General features: G+C 46.1%; 2 protein-coding genes across 2 annotated transcripts in view; both read left to right on the top strand.

The window, feature by feature from the left end:
• LOC311236448 (uncharacterized protein) overlaps nucleotides 1-315 on the top strand; it is a gene marked incomplete at both ends in the record, with an annotated part of 59,459 nt that extends 59,144 nt beyond the window's left edge. Inside the window, one exon of the mRNA XM_084324129.1 lies at nucleotides 229-315. Within this exon, the coding sequence (XP_084180255.1) occupies nucleotides 229-315 (87 nt within the window). The remainder of the gene's footprint in view (nucleotides 1-228) is intronic.
• Nucleotides 1-20,000, top strand: part of pip5kl1 (phosphatidylinositol-4-phosphate 5-kinase-like 1) — a gene marked incomplete at both ends in the record, with an annotated part of 469,911 nt that overhangs the window by 294,787 nt on the left and 155,124 nt on the right. The gene's annotated exons all lie outside the window — the stretch shown is intronic.

The raw sequence follows: 20,000 nt of genomic DNA, 5'->3' as shown, positions 1-20,000 counted from the left end.
TATAGGACCTTGAATGGGCCCTAATAATGGCAATCTAGCAATAGAATTTAAAAAGTTATAGCCCTGCAAAGAAGGGGAACTTCTCCATGTTAAATAGAGCTGGCAACGGATGGTATATCATGAATTTAGCCTTAGGCAATCAAAGTGTTAAAGGATGGTTCCCCGGTTATTTATGACCTAGACCCTAGAGAACCTATTTCTCTATCTTCTGGCCCAATATGTCGGCAGTTTGGCCACGAATCGACCAAGTTGGATTTTCTGACAGACAGACAGATTCCACTCAGCGAGGCCACAGTGAGGAGAGTCAAAGAGTGACCAAGACATGAAACATGTCCTTTCACAGTCATTTCAGAGTTTGAAATTTTTAGGTGTTTCTGAGGATTTGTTTCAATGTTTAGGATTGTGTCTGGGAGAGAAACTCTGCTGCCTTGACGACACAAGTCGCTCAATTGTGGTCCAACTATTCACAGTATGATTCCAACTGACAAACAAAACTATATCTATTTTTGAAAATAAATGGAATTATCCTTCAAAAGATTCCGCCTGTGTGCCTGGATTGAGGCTTTTCTGGTATCTCGCCTTTCTACTAGAGTAATTAGCTAGGGCTGTACCGAATGTATCGTTTCTACTAGAGCGATTAGCTAGGGCTGTACCGAATGTATCGTTTCTACTAGAGCGATTAGCTAGGGCTGTACCGAATGTATTGTCTCTACTAGAGTGATTAGCTAGGGCTGCACCGAATGTATTGTCTCTACTAGAGCGATTAGCTAGGGCTGTACCGAATGTATCGTTTCTACTAGAGCGATTAGCTAGGGCTGCACCGAATGTATCGTCTCTACTAGAGCGATTAGCTAGGGCTGTACCGAATGTATTGTCTCTACTAGAGCGATTAGCTAGGGCTGCACCGAATGTATTGTTTCTACTAGAGCGATTAGCTAGGGCTGCACCAAATGTATCGTTTCTACTAGAGCGATTAGCTAGGGCTGTACCGAATGTATTGTTTCTACTAGAGCGATTAGCTAGGGCTGCACCGAATGTATTGTCTCTACTAGAGCGATTAGCTAGGGCTGCACCGAATGTATCGTCTCTACTAGAGCGATTAGCTAGGGCTGCACCGAATGTATCGTTTCTACTAGAGCGATTAGCTAGGGCTGTACCGAATGTATTGTTTCTACTAGAGCGATTAGCTAGGGCTGTACTGAATGTATTGTTTCTACTAGAGCGATTAGCTAGGGCTGCACCGAATGTATTGTCTCTACTAGAGCGATTAGCTAGGGCTGCACCGAATGTATTGTCTCTACTAGAGCGATTAGCTAGGGCTGCACCGAATGTATCGTCTCTACTAGAGCGATTAGCTAGGGCTGCACCAAATGTATCGTTTCTACTAGAGCGATTAGCTAGGGCTGTACCGAATGTATTGTTTCTACTAGAGCGATTAGCTAGGGCTGCACCGAATGTATTGTCTCTACTAGAGCGATTAGCTAGGGCTGCACCGAATGTATCGTCTCTACTAGAGTGATTAGCTAGGGCTGCACCGAATGTATCGTTTCTACTAGAGCGATTAGCTAGGGCTGTACCGAATGTATTGTTTCTACTAGAGCGATTAGCTAGGGCTGTACTGAATGTATCGTTTCTACTAGAGCGATTAGCTAGGGCTGTACCGAATGTATCGTTTCTACTAGAGCGATTAGCTAGGGCTGTACCGAATGTATCGTCTCTACTAGAGCGATTAGCTAGGGCTGCACCGAATGTATCGTCTCTACTAGAGCGATTAGCTAGGGCTGCACCGAATGTATCGTCTCTACTAGAGCGATTAGCTAGGGCTGCACCGAATGTATCGTCTCTACTAGAGCGATTAGCTAGGGCTGCACCGAATGTATCGTCTCTACTAGAGCGATTAGCTAGGGCTGCACCGAATGTATTGTCTCTACTAGAGCGATTAGCTAGGGCTGTACTGAATGTATCGTTTCTACTAGAGCGATTAGCTAGGGCTGTACTGAATGTATAGTTTCTACTAGAGCGATTAGCTAGGGCTGCACCGAATGTATCGTCTCTACTAGAGCGATTAGCTAGGGCTGTACCGAATGTATCGTTTCTACTAGAGCGATTAGCTAGGGCTGCACCGAATGTATCGTCTCTACTAGAGCGATTAGCTAGGGCTGTACCGAATGTATCGTCTCTACTAGAGCGATTAGCTAGGGCTGTACCGAATGTATCGTTTCTACTAGAGCGATTAGCTAGGGCTGCACCAAATGTATCGTCTCTACTAGAGCGATTAGCTAGGGCTGCACCGAATGTATTGTCTCTACTAGAGCGATTAGCTAGGGCTGCACCGAATGTATTGTTTCTACTAGAGCGATTAGCTAGGGCTGCACCGAATGTATCATCTCTACTAGAGCGATTAGCTAGGGCTGCACCGAATGTATCGTCTCTACTAGAGCGATTAGCTAGGGCTGCACCGAATGTATCGTTTCTACTATAGCGATTAGCTAGGGCTGTACCGAATGTATCGTCTCTACTAGAGCGATTAGCTAGGGCTGTACCGAATGTATTGTCTCTACTAGAGCGATTAGCTAGGGCTGTACCGAATGTATTGTCTCTACTAGAGCGATTAGCTAGGGCTGCACCGAATGTATCGTCTCTACTAGAGCGATTAGCTAGGGCTGCACCAAATGTATCGTTTCTACTAGAGCGATTAGCTAGGGCTGTACCGAATGTATTGTCTCTACTAGAGCGATTAGCTAGGGCTGTACCGAATGTATTGTCTCTACTAGAGCGATTAGCTAGGGCTGTACCGAATGTATCGTCTCTACTAGAGCGATTAGCTATGGCTGTACCGAATGTATTGTCTCTACTAGAGCGATTAGCTAGGGCTGTACCGAATGTATCGTTTCTACTAGAGCGATTAGCTAGGGCTGTACCGAATGTATTGTCTCTACTAGAGCGATTAGCTAGGGCTGTACCGAATGTATCGTCTCTACTAGAGCGATTAGCTATGGCTGTACCGAATGTATTGTCTCTACTAGAGCGATTAGCTAGGGCTGCACCGAATGTATCGTCTCTACTAGAGCGATTAGCTAGGGCTGTACCGAATGTATCGTTTCTACTAGAGTGATTAGCTAGGGCTGTACCGAATGTATCGTTTCTACTAGAGCGATTAGCTAGGGCTGTACCGAATGTATCGTTTCTACTAGATTGATTAGCTAGGGCTGTACTGAATGTATCGTTTATACTAGAGCGATTAGCTAGGGCTGCACCAAATGCCCTTTTTTTAACATTCGAAGCTTCTATTGAAGTTTTCTAATGAAGCTTTGAATGTCTGTCGTCATATTTCATGACATGATGCGCTGGAGGGGAGGGACCCAAGACTGTCTCCCCACCCACTCCAAAGCCATAACTCCCCCTCCTATGACGGCAACTGTAGTCTAAACCCCTCCCCTCTGGTACTAGCTAATGGCAACTGTAGTTAGTACAGGCCAGAACCTCTCCGTCCTCCCTCCCACCCCTAACCCCTCCCCTTGGGGTGCTTCTGAAACACACGGACTCACGGCTAGAATGAACATGTTTCAACAAATGTGCATTGTTTGTATTAATTTAGGGTTGTGCCATTATTGCTATACAAATGTAATAATTGTGAATGATTAACTGTAATGAGTTGAATGTGTTGTTTCAAGCATCCTTGACTTCCAGGGACAACGATGTAAATAAGTCATTGCGCCTTTTTAGTTTCTATCCTTGACAAAAGCAAACATGTGATGTAATGATCTGTATATGTTTTTACTGTCTAAAATAAATCAAATCAAATCAAATCAAATCATAAAATAAAAAAAAATAAAACATCCTCAAACTAAATCCCCAATTTGAATAAAGTGATTAATCTGATTAAATTAGTATTTTTTTTTTTTATTAAATCAACTTTCTTTAATGAATTATATAACTGGTCAGTTTCGTCAAAATAAATAATCCAATCAGGGCGCGGTTGGTACGAAAGTGACGGTGACGTCTTGATGGATGCAGACAGACCGCTGCACTTCCGCGCTACATTGAGCTCATAAAATCAATGAATGTATGAGAGCCTTGACATTAAGTGGTTGTTGCTAAAGATTAGGCTACACTAATATTATAGTATTATACTATTATAGTATATGACTCGTCATAAAAATGTTATCATAAATGATGTAGCCACCGCAACACTTCCGGGATTCTGAAGCTATAGCTATAGCTTCCGAGCTATAGTCGCTTTTTCGCACCTACTCCCGAAATACGCATGATGCGCAGAGTGCCCACGGGGTCTAGGTCTATCAATCTGCGCACGCGTAGTTCGGGAGTAGGTGCGAAAAAGCGACTATAGCTCGGCCAAGAAAGTGCCGATCGACCAGGGATTGGTCGCGCCGTGTTCAGGAGACTCAGGCGTATATAAAAGTCTATTGGATCATGTCTCCAGCACCACCCCCCACAGCCGTAGCTACAACCACTTAATGTCGAGGCTCTCATCCACATTCATTCATTTTCTCCCCCCGCTCTCTCTCCCATGATTTCAGAATCCCGGAAGTGTTGCGGTGGTCTATAGGCTACATCATTTATGATAAATGTTTTATTTGTATTTTTATGACGAGTCATATACTATAATAGTATAATACTATAATATTAGTGTAGCCTAATCTTTATCTGCAACTATGAAGAAAAAACCCATTGGTTTAAACAGAATGAATAGATGCATACCATTTTTTTTTTATATTGATTTAGAATTCAAATGTCAACGTTATGAATGAATGAATAAAAATGAATGAATGAATGAAAAGTTTATGAATTAATGAAAAGTTTATTTCTTGGACATGTTATTCTTCTTATTTCTTCAAACAACTCACAGTGTCTTGATCCGTCAGACCAAACAATCATAACAACAAATTAAAAAAATCCTTAAAGAAAAAAAAACATTTAAAAAAAAGAACAAAGATGTGTTTGGTTGGCAGACATGTCCAAAAAAAGGAGTAGAGGGAAGCTTAGCTTATTGATCCCTACCCCCTTACATTTGTATTTGTTCTCCCATTAATATGACTAGAATTTACATAATTTAGTATATTACAATATAGAATATTATTTTTACTTATATTAAAAGTTTACAATAAAAAACATGATTCACTTGACAGCAGTGAATATAGTACATCACTACATACACAATATAACATAATTTATCAACGTTATGAATGAAGCTTCAAACTATTCGGTACAGCCCTACGATTTGCACAAGCATGTCACCACCACGACATGATACGACCCACTCTGGTTCCCCAGCCACTCGAGGACACGTCTCTCTGTGCTCGTGGTGAGAGCTAGCTAAACAAACAAAGAGCTAGCCGCCAAGGCTACCCCCCCCCGCGCCTCTTCAGCCGCCCTCCTCTTGAAACCCTAGTGGACGGTGGAAGCCCGCGAGACGTCTTCAGTGCCTCTGTTGACAGTGTGTCTGCGCAGGCGGTTAATGGGGGCACCAGGGCCGGCGCTCTCTGGTTTCACTGAGCTAACGGGGCACAGCTGCACCCACCAGCGGAGAGCCCCCCCCCCCCCCCCCGCCCACCACCGCTGTGGGACAACTGCACTGGTGCAACAAACAAGGGCAGCGCTGTGCGCAAAAGAGCCCTCGACTCACAAACCCTGATAGGGTGGATTAATGTGGGCTGCTGCGCTGCTTTGATACACTAGTCCCAGCGGGCCATGGTCTGACACCTCCCCGTCCGAGAGCAGAGGAGCCAGAGAGCAGGAGCCAGAGAGCAGGAGCCAGAGAGCAGAGGAGACAGAGAGCAGGAGCAGAGACGTCTAAAGTGCCTCCAAAGGCAAAACAAAGACCCAACTGAGGCTGCGTCAGAAGATACTTATTTGCCAACACATGCAGCCTCTTTAGCTTCGTCAACACAGAGACAAAGGGACTAAACACATTTAGCAATTGTGCCACAACAATGTAGAACGCCCTATCCACAACCGTTAAAAAAAAGGGAATCCCTACCCACATCCACCTACGGGAGGCTGCAATTCGAATGTCCAAACCCCCCCCCACCCCCTCCTAATATACAGTCTCCTCCCCATCATATGTATATATTTTCTGTTAGGATCTCTGGGTAACAGTACTGTATATTAGTTTATCGTATATGTCACAAATGTAACAGTACTATATACTGTACCTGTATGTCATGTATGTCCCTATGCCATAAATGTCATGATGTCATGTATGTTGTGTATGTCATAAATGTCACTATGAATTGAAAATGGGGGACCCTGATGGAAACAAGACGAACGTCTTTCTCTGGTCTGCATCCCCTTAACAATTGTGTGTATTGAGCTGTACTGTACTGTACCCATTCTGCAATCTGTTAAATAAAGTTTTCATTCATTCATTCATTCATTCATTCATTCATTCATTCATTCATTCATTCATTCATTCATTCATTCACTCATCTGAAATAGTGTCAAAGACTGAAGAGGGAATTAGCTGTTGATGCGGTGACACCTTGACCTGATGAGGGATTCAGATGATGAGGTTTATGATGCTGTCTTCTCCACCTGACGTTCTGGACCTGCACTACGAGTCGTAGGGAGATAGCCTTAGTTCTGGACCTGCACTACGAGTCGTAGGGAGATAGCCTTAGTTCTGGACCTGCACTACAAGTCGTAGGGAGATAGCCTTAGTTCTGGACCTGCACTACAAGTCGTAGGGAGATAGCCTTAGTTCTGGACCTGCATTACAAGTCGTAGGGAGATAGCCTTAGTTCTGGACCTGCATTACAAGTCGTAGGGAGATAGCCTTAGTTCTGGACCTGCACTACAAGTCGTAGGGAGATAGCCTTAGTTCTGGACCTGCATTACAAGTTGTAGGGAGATAGCCTTAGTTCTGGACCTGCACTACAAGTCGTAGGGAGATAGCCTTAGTTCTGGACCTGCACTACAAGTCGTAGGGAGATAGCCTTAGTTCTGGACCTGCACTACAAGTCGTAGGGAGATAGCCTTAGTTCTGGACCTGCACTACAAGTCGTAGGGAGATAGCCTTAGTTCTGGACCTGCACTACAAGTCGTAGGGAGATAGCCTTAGTTCTGGACCTGCACTACAAGTCGTAGGGAGATAGCCTTAGTTCTGGACCTGCATTACAAGTCGTGTAGGGAGATAGCCTTAGTTCTGGACCTGCATTACAAGTCGTGTAGGGAGATAGCCTTAGTGTCTCAACTGTTGAAAGGAGCACCCAGAGGAGGTGTTTAGTTACGGCCCCTTCCTGTCACATCTGCTTTAGGAATCAAACCAGAGACTCCGTCTGCGTCTCGACTGGATCAGCAGTCAGAATATCTGGACTCTCTCAGCCTGAGGGCAATCAAAGTAATCACACACTTCCTGTTTCCTGCGTGGCTCCCATCACACTTCGAACACAGCCCACGTTATATTTCATAGCTTTTCTTTTTCTTTAAACCGGGCAAATTGACAATACATGAGGGAGCGGCGGCAGAGAGAGGGATGTTTTAACAACATCCTGGATACTGGGAGCCTTCCAGAGCCAGACGGTACAGGAGGAGGGCTTCACACCTACACACTGACCCAGAGGAGAGGAGGGCTTCACACCTACACACTGACCAAGAGGAGAGGAGGAGGGCTTCACACCTACACACTGACCCAGAGGAGAGGAGGGCTTCACACCTACACACTGACCCAGAGGAGAGGAGGAGGGCTTCACACCTACACACTGACCCAGAGGAGAGGAGGGCTTCACACCTACACACTGACCCAGAGGAGAGGAGGAGGGCTTCACACCTACACACTGACCCAGAGGAGAGGAGGGCTTCACACCTACACACTGACCCAGAGGAGAGGAGGGCTTCACACCTACACACTGACCCAGAGGAGAGGAGGGCTTCACACCTACACACTGACCCAGAGGAGAGGAGGGCTTCACACCTACACACTGACCCAGAGGAGAGGAGGAGGGCTTCACACCTACACACTGACCCAGAGGAGAGGAGGAGGGCTTCACACCTACACACTGACCCAGAGGAGAGGAGGAGGGCTTCACACCTACACACTGACCCAGAGGAGAGGAGGGCTTCACACCTACACACTGACCCAGAGGAGAGGAGGGCTTCACACCTACACACTGACCCAGAGGAGAGGAGGAGGGCTTCACACCTACACACTGACCCAGAGGAGAGGAGGGCTTCACACCTACACACTGACCCAGAGGAGAGGAGGAGGGCTTCACACCTACACACTGACCCAGAGGAGAGGAGGGGGGCTTCACACCTACACACTGACCCAGAGGAGAGGAGGAGGGCTTCACACCTACACACTGACCCAGAGGAGAGGAGGAGGGCTTCACACCTACACACTGACCCAGAGGAGAGGAGGAGGGCTTCACACCTACACACTGACCCAGAGGAGAGGAGGAGGGCTTCACACCTACACACTGACCCAGAGGAGAGGAGGAGGGCTTCACACCTACACACTGACCCAGAGGAGAGGAGGAGGGCTTCACACCTACACACTGACCCAGAGGAGAGGAGGAGGGCTTCACACCTACACACTGACCCAGAGGAGAGGAGGGCTTCACACCTACACACTGACCCAGAGGAGAGGAGGAGGGCTTCACACCTACACACTGACCCAGAGGAGAGGAGGAGGGCTTCACACCTACACACTGACCCAGAGGAGAGGAGGGCTTCACACCTACACACTGACCCAGAGGAGAGGAGGAGGGCTTCACACCTACACACTGACCCAGAGGAGAGGAGGGCTTCACACCTACACACTGACCCAGAGGAGAGGAGGGCTTCACACCTACACACTGACCCAGAGGAGAGGAGGAGGGCTTCACACCTACACACTGACCCAGAGGAGAGGAGGGCTTCACACCTACACACTGACCCAGAGGAGAGGAGGAGGGCTTCACACCTACACACTGACCCAGAGGAGAGGAGGAGGGCTTCACACCTACACACTGACCCAGAGGAGAGGAGGGCTTCACACCTACACACTGACCCAGAGGAGAGGAGGGCTTCACACCTACACACTGACCCAGAGGAGAGGAGGAGGGCTTCACACCTACACACTGACCCAGAGGAGAGGAGGGCTTCCCACCTACACACTGAACCAGCGTTATCTCATTTCCACCGCACCGCTAAGAATGCAAAGAGGAGGCGCTCAGGGAACTCCGCATTGCCAGACCTCCACCACCCGCTCGATGGTCAGTTCATGATGTCAAACACGAGCCGAGACACGCGCCTGTAACTCTCCGCTAGCGAGTAACTCCCCTGGGAGCAGGACGGGTGTCGAGGGCCTTGAGTAACTCCCCTGGGAGCAGGACGGGTGTCGAGGGCCTTGAGTAACTCCCCTGGGAGCAGGACGGGTGTCGAGGGCCTTGAGTAACTCCCCTGGGAGCAGGACGGGTGTCGAGGGCCTTGAGTAACTCCCCTGGGAGCAGGACGGGTGTCGAGGGCCTTGAGTAACTCCCCTGGGAGCAGGACGGGTGTCGAGGGCCTTGAGTAACTCCCCTGGGAGCAGGACGGGTGTCGAGGGCCTTGAGTAACTCCCCTGGGAGCAGGACGGGTGTCGAGGGCCTTGAGTAACTCCCCTGGGAGCAGGACGGGTGTCGAGGGCCTTGAGTAACTCCCCTGGGAGCAGGACGGGTGTCTAGGGCCTTGAGTAACTCCCCTGGGAGCAGGACGCTCCATCATCTTATTCTGCCTGGATGTTCCCAGCGAGAGGACCGCTCCATCATCTTATTCTGCCTGGATGTTCCCAGCGAGAGGACCGCTCCATCATCTTATTCTGCCTGGATGTTCCCAGCGAGAGGACCGCTCCATCATCTTATTCTGCCTGGATGTTCCCAGCGAGAGGACCGCTGCATCATCTTATTCTGCCTGGATGTTCCCAGCGAGAGGACCGCTGCATCATCTTATTCTGCCTGGATGTTCCCAGCGAGTCCAACAGGGTTTAGTCACAAGTTCATGAACCCCCTTCACAAGTCCTGGCCGAGTCACAAGTCAGTCCAGGGATTCAGTCACACATTTATAAAACACCTCTAAAATCCCCAATCCGAGATATTTCTGACTAACATCTACATTTTGTTATTGAATGGAAACTATTGTATGAATGATAACTCAAAATACAGGTAACCAATCATTTGTACAGCTACATGTTCCCTGGTGATCCCTTTTTAGTAACCTATTTGATATATACGGTAAGCGATGGCCTGGGTGAATACTACTGTATAACACTGTACATACATCTGATTAGTACAGGCATTAGTACTCATTTATATATTTTACATCTAGTTTAACCCACTGTACATTGTATATTACTATTGCACTTTACTGTTACATTTGCAAGCTTATTTCCGTTGTATGATGATGTTTTCCTTGTGCTGTATGATGACTGGTCTACAAGATACACTATACGACTAAGGTACCCATGTACAAAATACTTCCCAAAGGTCAGTGAATACCACAACCACAACACCAGAGGGAGCTCCACAAATCATGTTAAACCCAGAGTCGGCTCAAACAAGGGACTAAACACATTTCGCAATTATGCCACATCAATGTGGAACGCCCTACCCACAGCTGTAAAGGAATGTGAATCACTACCCACTTTTAAAACCACTCTCAAAGAACACCTACGGGAGACTGCAATTCTAAACTGGTCCCTGTAAATGTCCTAACCCAACCCCCTCCAATACACAAGACCCTCTTCTTGGGACCAAGTAAGGTTTTGTCGATAATCCAATGTACAGCCCCTGGAGTGCAGTGTTACTGAAATTGCCATAATTGGTGCAGAGGAAGGATAACTTTCATGGTGACACACACGGTACAAGGACTTAATGGTGGACAATACACATCACTGTCTCTATATGTCAATCCATACTATGTAACGTTGTTACGTACGGTTACACTAATCTGTACACGGCCTACCTGTAATTACAAGATGTGCGATGTCCCTAACATCACAACTCTACAATCTGTGTATAATAATAAACACTGTTAGGAGTCTTAGGACTATCTGACTCTGACTCTTAATAATAAACACTGTTAGGACTGTCTGACTCTTAATAATAAACACTGTTAGGACTGTCTGACTCTTAATAATAAACACTGTTAGGACTGTCTGACTCTTAATAATAAACACTGTTAGGACTGTCTGACTCTTAATAATAAACACTGTTAGGACTGTCTGACTCTTGATAATAAACACTGTTAGGACTGTCTGACTCTTAATAATAAACACTGTTAGGACTGTCTGACTCTTAATAATAAACACTGTTAGGACTATCTGACTCTTAATAATAAACACTGTTAGGACTGTCTGACTCTTAATAATAAACACTGTTAGGACTATTTGACTCTTAATAATAAACACTGTTAGGACTGTCTGACTCTTAATAATAAACACTGTTAGGACTATCTGACTCTTAATAATAAACACTGTTAGGACTGTCTGACTCTTAATAATAAACACTGTTAGGACTGTCTGACTCTTAATAATAAACACTGTTAGGACTGTCTGACTCTTAATAATAAACACTGTTAGGACTGTCTGACTCTTAATAATAAACACTGTTAGGACTGTCTGACTCTTAATAATAAACACTGTTAGGACTATTTGACTCTTAATAATAAACACTGTTAGGACTGTCTGACTCTTAATAATAAACACTGTTAGGACTATTTGACTCTTAATAATAAACACTGTTAGGACTGTCTGACTCTTAATAATAAACACTGTTAGGACTGTCTGACTCTTAATAATAAACACTGTTAGGACTGTCTGACTCTTAATAATAAACACTGTTAGGACTATTTGACTCTTAATAATAAACACTGTTAGGACTGTCTGACTCTTAATAATAAACACTGTTAGGACTGTCTGACTCTTAATAATAAACACTGTTAGGACTATTTGACTCTTAATAATAAACACTGTTAGGACTGTCTGACTCTTAATAATAAACACTGTTAGGACTGTCTGACTCTTAATAATAAACACTGTTAGGACTGTCTGACTCTTAATAATAAACACTGTTAGGACTGTCTGACTCTTAATAATAAACACTGTTAGGACTATTTGACTCTTAATAATAAACACTGTTAGGACTGTCTGACTCTTAATAATAAGCACTGTTAGGACTGTCTGACTCTTAATAATAAACACTGTTAGGACTGTCTGACTCTTAATAATAAACACTGTTAGGACTGTCTGACTTTAGTTAATAATGGCTTTGTGTGGAATGTGAACACAGTGCGTCATGACTCTGCAGGATCACAGACAGCCTACACAGACAGTGCAAAATGCTGTTTTTTTATTGGGAAAAAAAATCGGATCCAATATTTATGGCTTAAAACCAATTTCCGACAATTAGTTCCAATTTAGATTACAAAATGTAATTTCTTGATTCAGAAATATTTGAATTTCAAGGACTTTTTAAGCACCTTAAAATGTGATATCGGAAATTATCGGTATCGGTTAAAACATTTTAATTTAAATTTTTTACATTTATTTAACCTTTATTTACCCAGGCAAGCAAGTAAGAACAAATTCTGATTTTATTTATTGTCAAAAGTATGCATAATGTTGTGTTAATTCCACGACAAGAGATATGTAATGTTAATTACCTGAAATTATTCCGTTTTTTGGGGGGGGACCCTGCATATATTGGTATCGGTTGATATCGGTATCGGAAATTAAGAGTTGGACAATATGGGTATATAGGTATATAGGTATCGGTAAAAAAGCCAACGTCGAACATCCCTACTTTTTTTGGTAAAAAACCAAGCACTTTAAGCACTTCAAGGACCTGCAAACCCTGATCCCCTGTCCTGTCTCGAACCCTGGCCTACAGTCTCACCGGGACAACCAAGAGACAACGGTTTAAACGGCTCAGAGTTGTTGTTGCCACTGAAAGATCTATGGATTCTGACCGTCGAGTGGTGGGGGGGGTGCCTGAGTACACACAGCTGCTGTGTGTGTGTGTGTGTGCGTGTGTGTGTCTCTGGTGTGTGTGTGTGTGTGTGTGTCTCTGGTGTGTGTGTTCTCACCTGACCCAGTCAGCTGTCTCACGGTTCTGACCGTCACTCTCCCTGTCCTCCACACACTTTCACTGCAGAGTGGGACTTTCACTTTCACTTTCACTTTCACTTTCACTTTCACTTTCACTTTCACTAAGCACACACTTCCCCAGGTGTCCCCCAAGACACTAATCAATACCTGTTACCTGTAGATTCTATTAGATTAGATGTATTGTCATCATACAGCACAAGTACAGTACAACAAAAAGAAGTTTGCAAATGTAACAGTAAAGTGCAACAGTAATATACAATGTGCAGGTGATTAAACTAGATATAAAATATATATACATTAGTTATAGTGTGTGTGTTATAGTGTTATTAGTGTATATAGTGTGTGTGTGTGTGTGTGTGTGTGTGTGTGTGTGTGTGTGTGTGTGTGTGTGTGTGTGTGTGTGTGTGTGTGTGTGTGTGTGTGTGTGTGTGTGTGTGTGTGTGTGTGCCTGCCCCAGGCACGCCGTGCTAAAGTGCTCTCTCGCCCCTCGCTGCTCATAAGAGCGACAGGTGGTGTGTTCAGAGCGGCTGCCCTGCCGAGTGATCCAGGCATATAGTACTGTACGCATTCCACAATAAAAGCATATATAGTACTGTACGCATTCCACAATAAAAGCATATATAGTACTGTACGCATTCCACAATAAAAGCATATATGTACTGTACGCATTCCACAATAAAAGCATATATAGTACTGTACGCATTCCACAATAAAAGCATATATAGTACTGTACGCATTCCACAATAAAAGCATATATAGTACTGTACGCATTCCACAATAAAAGCATATATAGTACTGTACGCATTCCACAATAAAAGCATATATAGTACTGTACGCATTCCACAATAAAAGCATATATAGTACTGTACGCATTCCACAATAAAAGCATATATAGTACTGTACGCATTCCACAATAAAAGCATATATAGTACTGTACGCATTCCAAAATAAAAGCATATATAGTACTGTACGCATATATACAGGGCAGCAGCCTAACGGGTACGTGCCTCAGAGTGTTAATCTACCGGGACGCCCCGAAGCAGGATCAACGCCAGAACAGCCATAAGATCCACACCACCGTGTCTGTTTCAGGTAACCTATTCAGATCAGCCACTCCCCACAAGAACAGCTGGCAGTAAAATCGTGTTAAGACCCTCCACCTCTCCTCCTGAAACACATTATATTTCACCAGACATTTTTTTTAATGGTAATAATAACTTTGAGCGGGATTTGTAAAGGTGGCGGGGACCGTAGGAAAGCTGGGATCGTCTTACAGAAGGAAGGGCTTTGCCAACAACTGTTGTGGTTTTTGGCAGCGCTGGACAGAGGCTGCAAATCTGACTGTGGTTTTCCACTTCAACTGGGAGACTACATAACCTAACGTCCTTCAACTGGGAGACAACATAACCTAACATCCTTCAACTGGGAGACAACGTAACCTAACGTCCTTCAACTGGGAGACAACATAACCTAACGTCCTTCAACTGGGAGACAACATAACCTAACATCCTTCAACTGGGAGACAACATAACCTAACGTCCTTCAACTGGGAGACAACATAACCTAACGTCCTTCAACTGGGAGACAACATAACCTAACATCCTTCAACTGGGAGACAACGTAACCTAACGTCCTTCAACTGGGAGACAACGTAACCTAACGTCCTTCAACTGGGAGACAACATAACCTAACATCCTTCAACTGGGAGACAACATAACCTAACGTCCTTCAACTGGGAGACAACATAACCTAACGTCCTTCAACTGGGAGACAACATAACCTAACGTCCTTCAACTGGGAGACAACATAACCTAACGTCCTTCAACTGGGAGACAACATAACCTAACGTCCTTCAACTGGGAGACAACATAACCTAACGTCCTTCAACTGGGAGACAACATAACCTAACGTCCTTCAACTGGGAGACAACATAACCTAACGTCCTTCAACTGGGAGACAACATAACCTAACATCCTTCAACTGGGAGACAACATAACCTATCGTCCTTCAACTGGGAGACAACACAACCTATCGTCCTTCAACTGGGAGACAACATAACCTATCGTCCTTCAACTGGGAGACAACATAACCTATCGTCCTTCAACTGGGAGACAACATAACCTAACATCCTTCAACTGGGAGACAACATAACCTAACGTCCTTCAACTGGGAGACAACACAACCTAACGTCCTTCAACTGGGAGACAACATAACCTAACATCCTTCAACTGGGAGACAACATAACCTAACGTCCTTCAACTGGGAGACAACATAACCTAACATCCTTCAACTGGGAGACAACATAACCTATCGTCCTTCAACTGGGAGACAACACAACCTAACGTCCTTGGATATGGGGTTGGCACTGGAGGGGCTGCTGATGGAGGGTGTATGACTTGTGATCATTCAGAGGGCTTGGAAGCAGAGGCCCATAAGAGTGTGATATTTGATTTGATTTGATTTGGATGGGATCCCCATTAGCTGGTGCCATAGCAAAGAGTCCACACAAAGAAAACATACAAAAACTATTATTGTTGCAAAAAAAAAATATTAAAAGTCAGTACTCAACACACAATGCATAATGAAACTAACAATTAAGATGGCTAAAATTACATGCAAGCACAGAAACAGAACAACTTTTGTGTTCTGTCATGGAGTATAATATGTGAATTATTAAGCAGGTCACTTCTGTCTCAGCCCGTGACCTTAGATGACCTCTTGAGTGGATTGAAAATTATTTCAAAAAAATAAACAGGGGAAAATAAACTCTCTGAAATATAAAGTGCTCTACAATGCTTAACTTTGAAAAGAGAAATCTAATAAATCCATATGGATCTCATTTGGCTACAGCAGCGATACTCCTGGGGGGGGGGGGGGGTTGCCAGGGTCCCGCCCCTTCTCCGTAAGCCCAGTAAACACAGAAATGTGTTCCTGTCAATCATGCCACATCATTGTGTTCTCTCTCCCTCTCCGTGGCTCCGTCCATTTCTCCTTCCTTTATCTTCCTCACTCATATCAATATCAATAACCATCAAACCCATGCCATCATTCTATTCTCACCGCATATACATATCCTCCTGTCTAGACACAGTCCCTTACTTTTTTTTTTTTTTTTTTTTATTGATCTTTTTTCCCCTCCATTTTCCTCCGATTTTCTCCCATCCCAATGTTAGTCGTTATGCCAATTCCCAATCCCCTTCCTGGTCGCTGCGCACTTACCCCCCACAGTCGGTCTGGGAGAGTGGAGGCTATCACGTGCTTCCTCCGACACACGTCCAGCCAAACACCGCTTCTTTTCACCTGGCAGCGCGGATCCTCCCTGAGAGGGCGTAGCGTGTGGGAGGACCACACTATCCCCCTCAAGTCCTATCCGCGCTTAGCAGGCGCCCCGACCGAACTGTAGGAGTCGCTGTTTACAACGACCCGGACCCACCCCGCCAGCTTCTCCCACCCTCTAATGCAGCCAATTGTATCAGTGCAGACGGCCAGCCAAGCTGGTGACAACCCCGGAGCTGTGAGCTGGAGGGTTGGTGACTAACGCAATCTCCGCTACGCCACCTAACCGCCGACACAGTCCCTTACTAACTATATCTATATCTGTACATATCCTACTCTGAGGACACAACTCTGTACATACATCTGATTAGCACTACACTCAGTAGTACTCATTTATAGATTTTATATCCAGTTTAACCACCTATACATTGTATATTGCTATTACACTTTACTGTGATATTTGCACTCTGGTTGGATGCCAGACTTTTTTCCGTTGTACAGACGCTGTGCAGTATGATGATGACAAAACATTTCAATCTAATCTAATCATAAGGAGGTCAATGAAATTGGCGCTTATACATGTAGCACTCAGTAGGAGAAAAGGATCCCCCGAAAACTGTGTATCACATGTTCTACCAGCACAAGGCCAGACGAGCACGCCACGATCACACCACGATCACACCACGAGCACACCACGATCACACCACGATCACACCACGATCACACCACGATCACACCACGAGCACACCACGATCACACCACGATCACACCACGATCACACCACGATCACACCACGAGCACACCACGATCACGCCACGATCACGCCACGAGCACACCACGATCACACCACGATCACGCCACGATCACACCACGAGCACACCACGATCACACCACGATCACACCACGATCACACCACGATCACACCACGAGCACACCACGATCACGCCACGATCACGCCACAAGCACGCCACGATCACACCACGATCACACCACGAGCACACCACGATCACACCACGATCACGCCACGATCACACCACGAGCACACCACGATCACGCCACGATCACACCACGATCACGCCACGAGCACGCCACGAGCACACCACGATCACGCCACGATCACACCACGATCACGCCACGATCACACCACGATCACGCCACGATCACACCACGATCACGCCACGGGCACGCCACGAGCACACCACGATCACACCACGATCACACCACGATCACACCACGATCACGCCACGATCACGCCACGATCACGCCACGATCACGCCACGAGCACACCACGATCACACCACGATCACACCACGATCACGCCACGAGCACACCACGATCACACCACGATCACACCACGATCACGCCACGAGCACACCACGATCACACCACGATCACACCACGAGCACACCACGATCACACCACGAGCACACCACGATCACACCACGAGCACACCACGAGCACACCACGAGCACACCACGATCACACCACGAGCACACCACGATCACACCACAAGCACGAGAGGGCGGGGGCAGTGTGAGCCTCCCACACGTTACTCCTCGCCACTGAGAGTCCGCGCTTGCAGGTGAAAAGAAGTGACAGGCTGCCTCCACATGTATCGGAGGGGACATGTGATGGGCTTCTATCCTCCCTACGACCGGCCAGTGGGGGGCACATGCGAGCAACGATCAGGACAGGGGAGGGAGAATTGGCACGAGAGGAAAATTGGGATGGGAGAAAAATCACAGAAAAAGGGGGAGAAAAAGTAGATACAAAAAAGAAAACGTTGACAGGTCAAGCAGGTAAACTGACTGAGGGATCTCTCGTTCAGCACTCAACACAGATCCCCACACTCAAGACGCGAGCTGTTGACCACCGAGCAGGTTGTGGGTTCAGTGTGCCTTGCTCTAGGGCATTTCAGCCAGAGTGGTTGAGAGAGGGGAGGGGGTTGATGGTTCACTTCCCCACCCTTACGTGTGTCTTCTTCGACCCATTGCATGTTAATCACTGACTGACGAAACTACCCCGACTCCTCCCACAGAGCATGTTGTGATCTACCTGTCGGGGGGGGGGGGGGGGTTACTACACGCTGGTCACGGCGACAGGACATTTAAAATGCGTTTAGTGGAGAGAGAGAGCGGGGGGGGGGGGGGGGGCGGTAGAATCCGGTGACAGGCAGCACTTTATTTTTATCGTTTCCAATTCTGTAACTGTCGCGAAAACCCTTTAATTATGTCGAGGAATAATGTTGTTTTTATTCCTAGCAGCTGGGGTGACCGGCCCCTCCCGGGAAAAACAACAAATGGAGCCATATTACAATAATAATAGTCATGGTGAAAGGATTATCCGGCTACTGTACAGTCACGCTGTTGACTCTCTCCCTTTCTGCTCCCATTCCATTCACGGGGGGGTGACAGATTACTGCAACAATGGCCCCGTGGTTTAAAGCTCCACAAGATCTCCTTCTCACCCCGCGGATCAGATGAACTCTCTGCGCGCGACCTGCGACTCTTTCAAACGCTCTCTCGAGTCAACGCTCCATCTCACGCCCACAAGGAGTTCTTCAACTCCCATCAGGGCTGGGCGATATGGCCAACATGTTTATCACCATAACATTTTTCATATCACTCGATATCGATAATTATCTCGATAGTCGATATACATGAAATTATTATTTCTGTCAAGTTTAAAGACTATTTTTGCTGCTGAATGAAAGCTGAAGAAACCAGAAGGTTAATTGTGGTTCAGAATATTCTTTATTGTCAGAACATGACGAACAAGGCCTACTTGCCAAACCACAAATCTGAGGTAGAACATGAACACGAACTGTATAAACTTTTATAACTGGCATTAACAATGAAAATAAATAAATAAATAAAATCTCAATTCTGGTATTAATAATGAAAAATAAATGAAATCTCAAGTCTGATTATAAGTCTAAATAAATGGACAAGAGAAAAATAAATCTCAATTTGGTCAGTATTGTCATTTGGACGAGCAAAGCCATTACTTTGAGTTGCAGGCAAGAAAAACAAGTCTGTCCACAAATCTGAGGTAGAACATAGAACACAAACTGTATAACAATAACACTTTTATAACTGGCATTAATAATGAAATAAATAAATAAAAACTAATTATTGACCACGTTTCATATTTATATCGAGGACAAATATATCGCGATAATTATCGTTATTGTTTTATCGCCCAGCCCTGACCCCCATATGATGTGACCGTACCGCTAGTGACGGACTCAGCGGGTGGCAGTGGTGAGGTGGGGGGGGCATTGCCTGGTGACGGGGGGGGGGCATGGCCTGGTGACGGGGGGGGGGGGGGCATGGCCTGGTGACGGGGGGGGGGCATGGCCTGGTGACAGGGGGGGGGGCATGGCCTGGTGACGGGGGGGGGCATGGCCTGGTGATGGGGGGGGGGGGCATGGCCTGGTGACGGGGGGCATGGCCTGGCTACTGTACTGTAGGTCTACCGGAGGGGGGGGGGGGGGGGGGGGGGAGATGACCACAGTGAACCCCACGACCCGTAGAACCGCTGGTACCACTTGTACACAAAAAGCAAACGACCGTAGCTCGCTCACTCCGCGATGGCGGCCGTGAGGTGGCGGCGCCTGGCATGTGTTGTTCATCCTTTT

This window comes from Notolepis coatsorum (assembly GCF_963971535.1).
Source record: "Notolepis coatsorum genome assembly, chromosome: 11".
Classification (NCBI taxonomy): domain Eukaryota; kingdom Metazoa; phylum Chordata; class Actinopteri; order Aulopiformes; family Paralepididae; genus Notolepis; species Notolepis coatsorum.
Note: the sequence above shows the minus strand (reverse complement) of the source record. Positions and strands in the feature narration are given on the sequence as shown.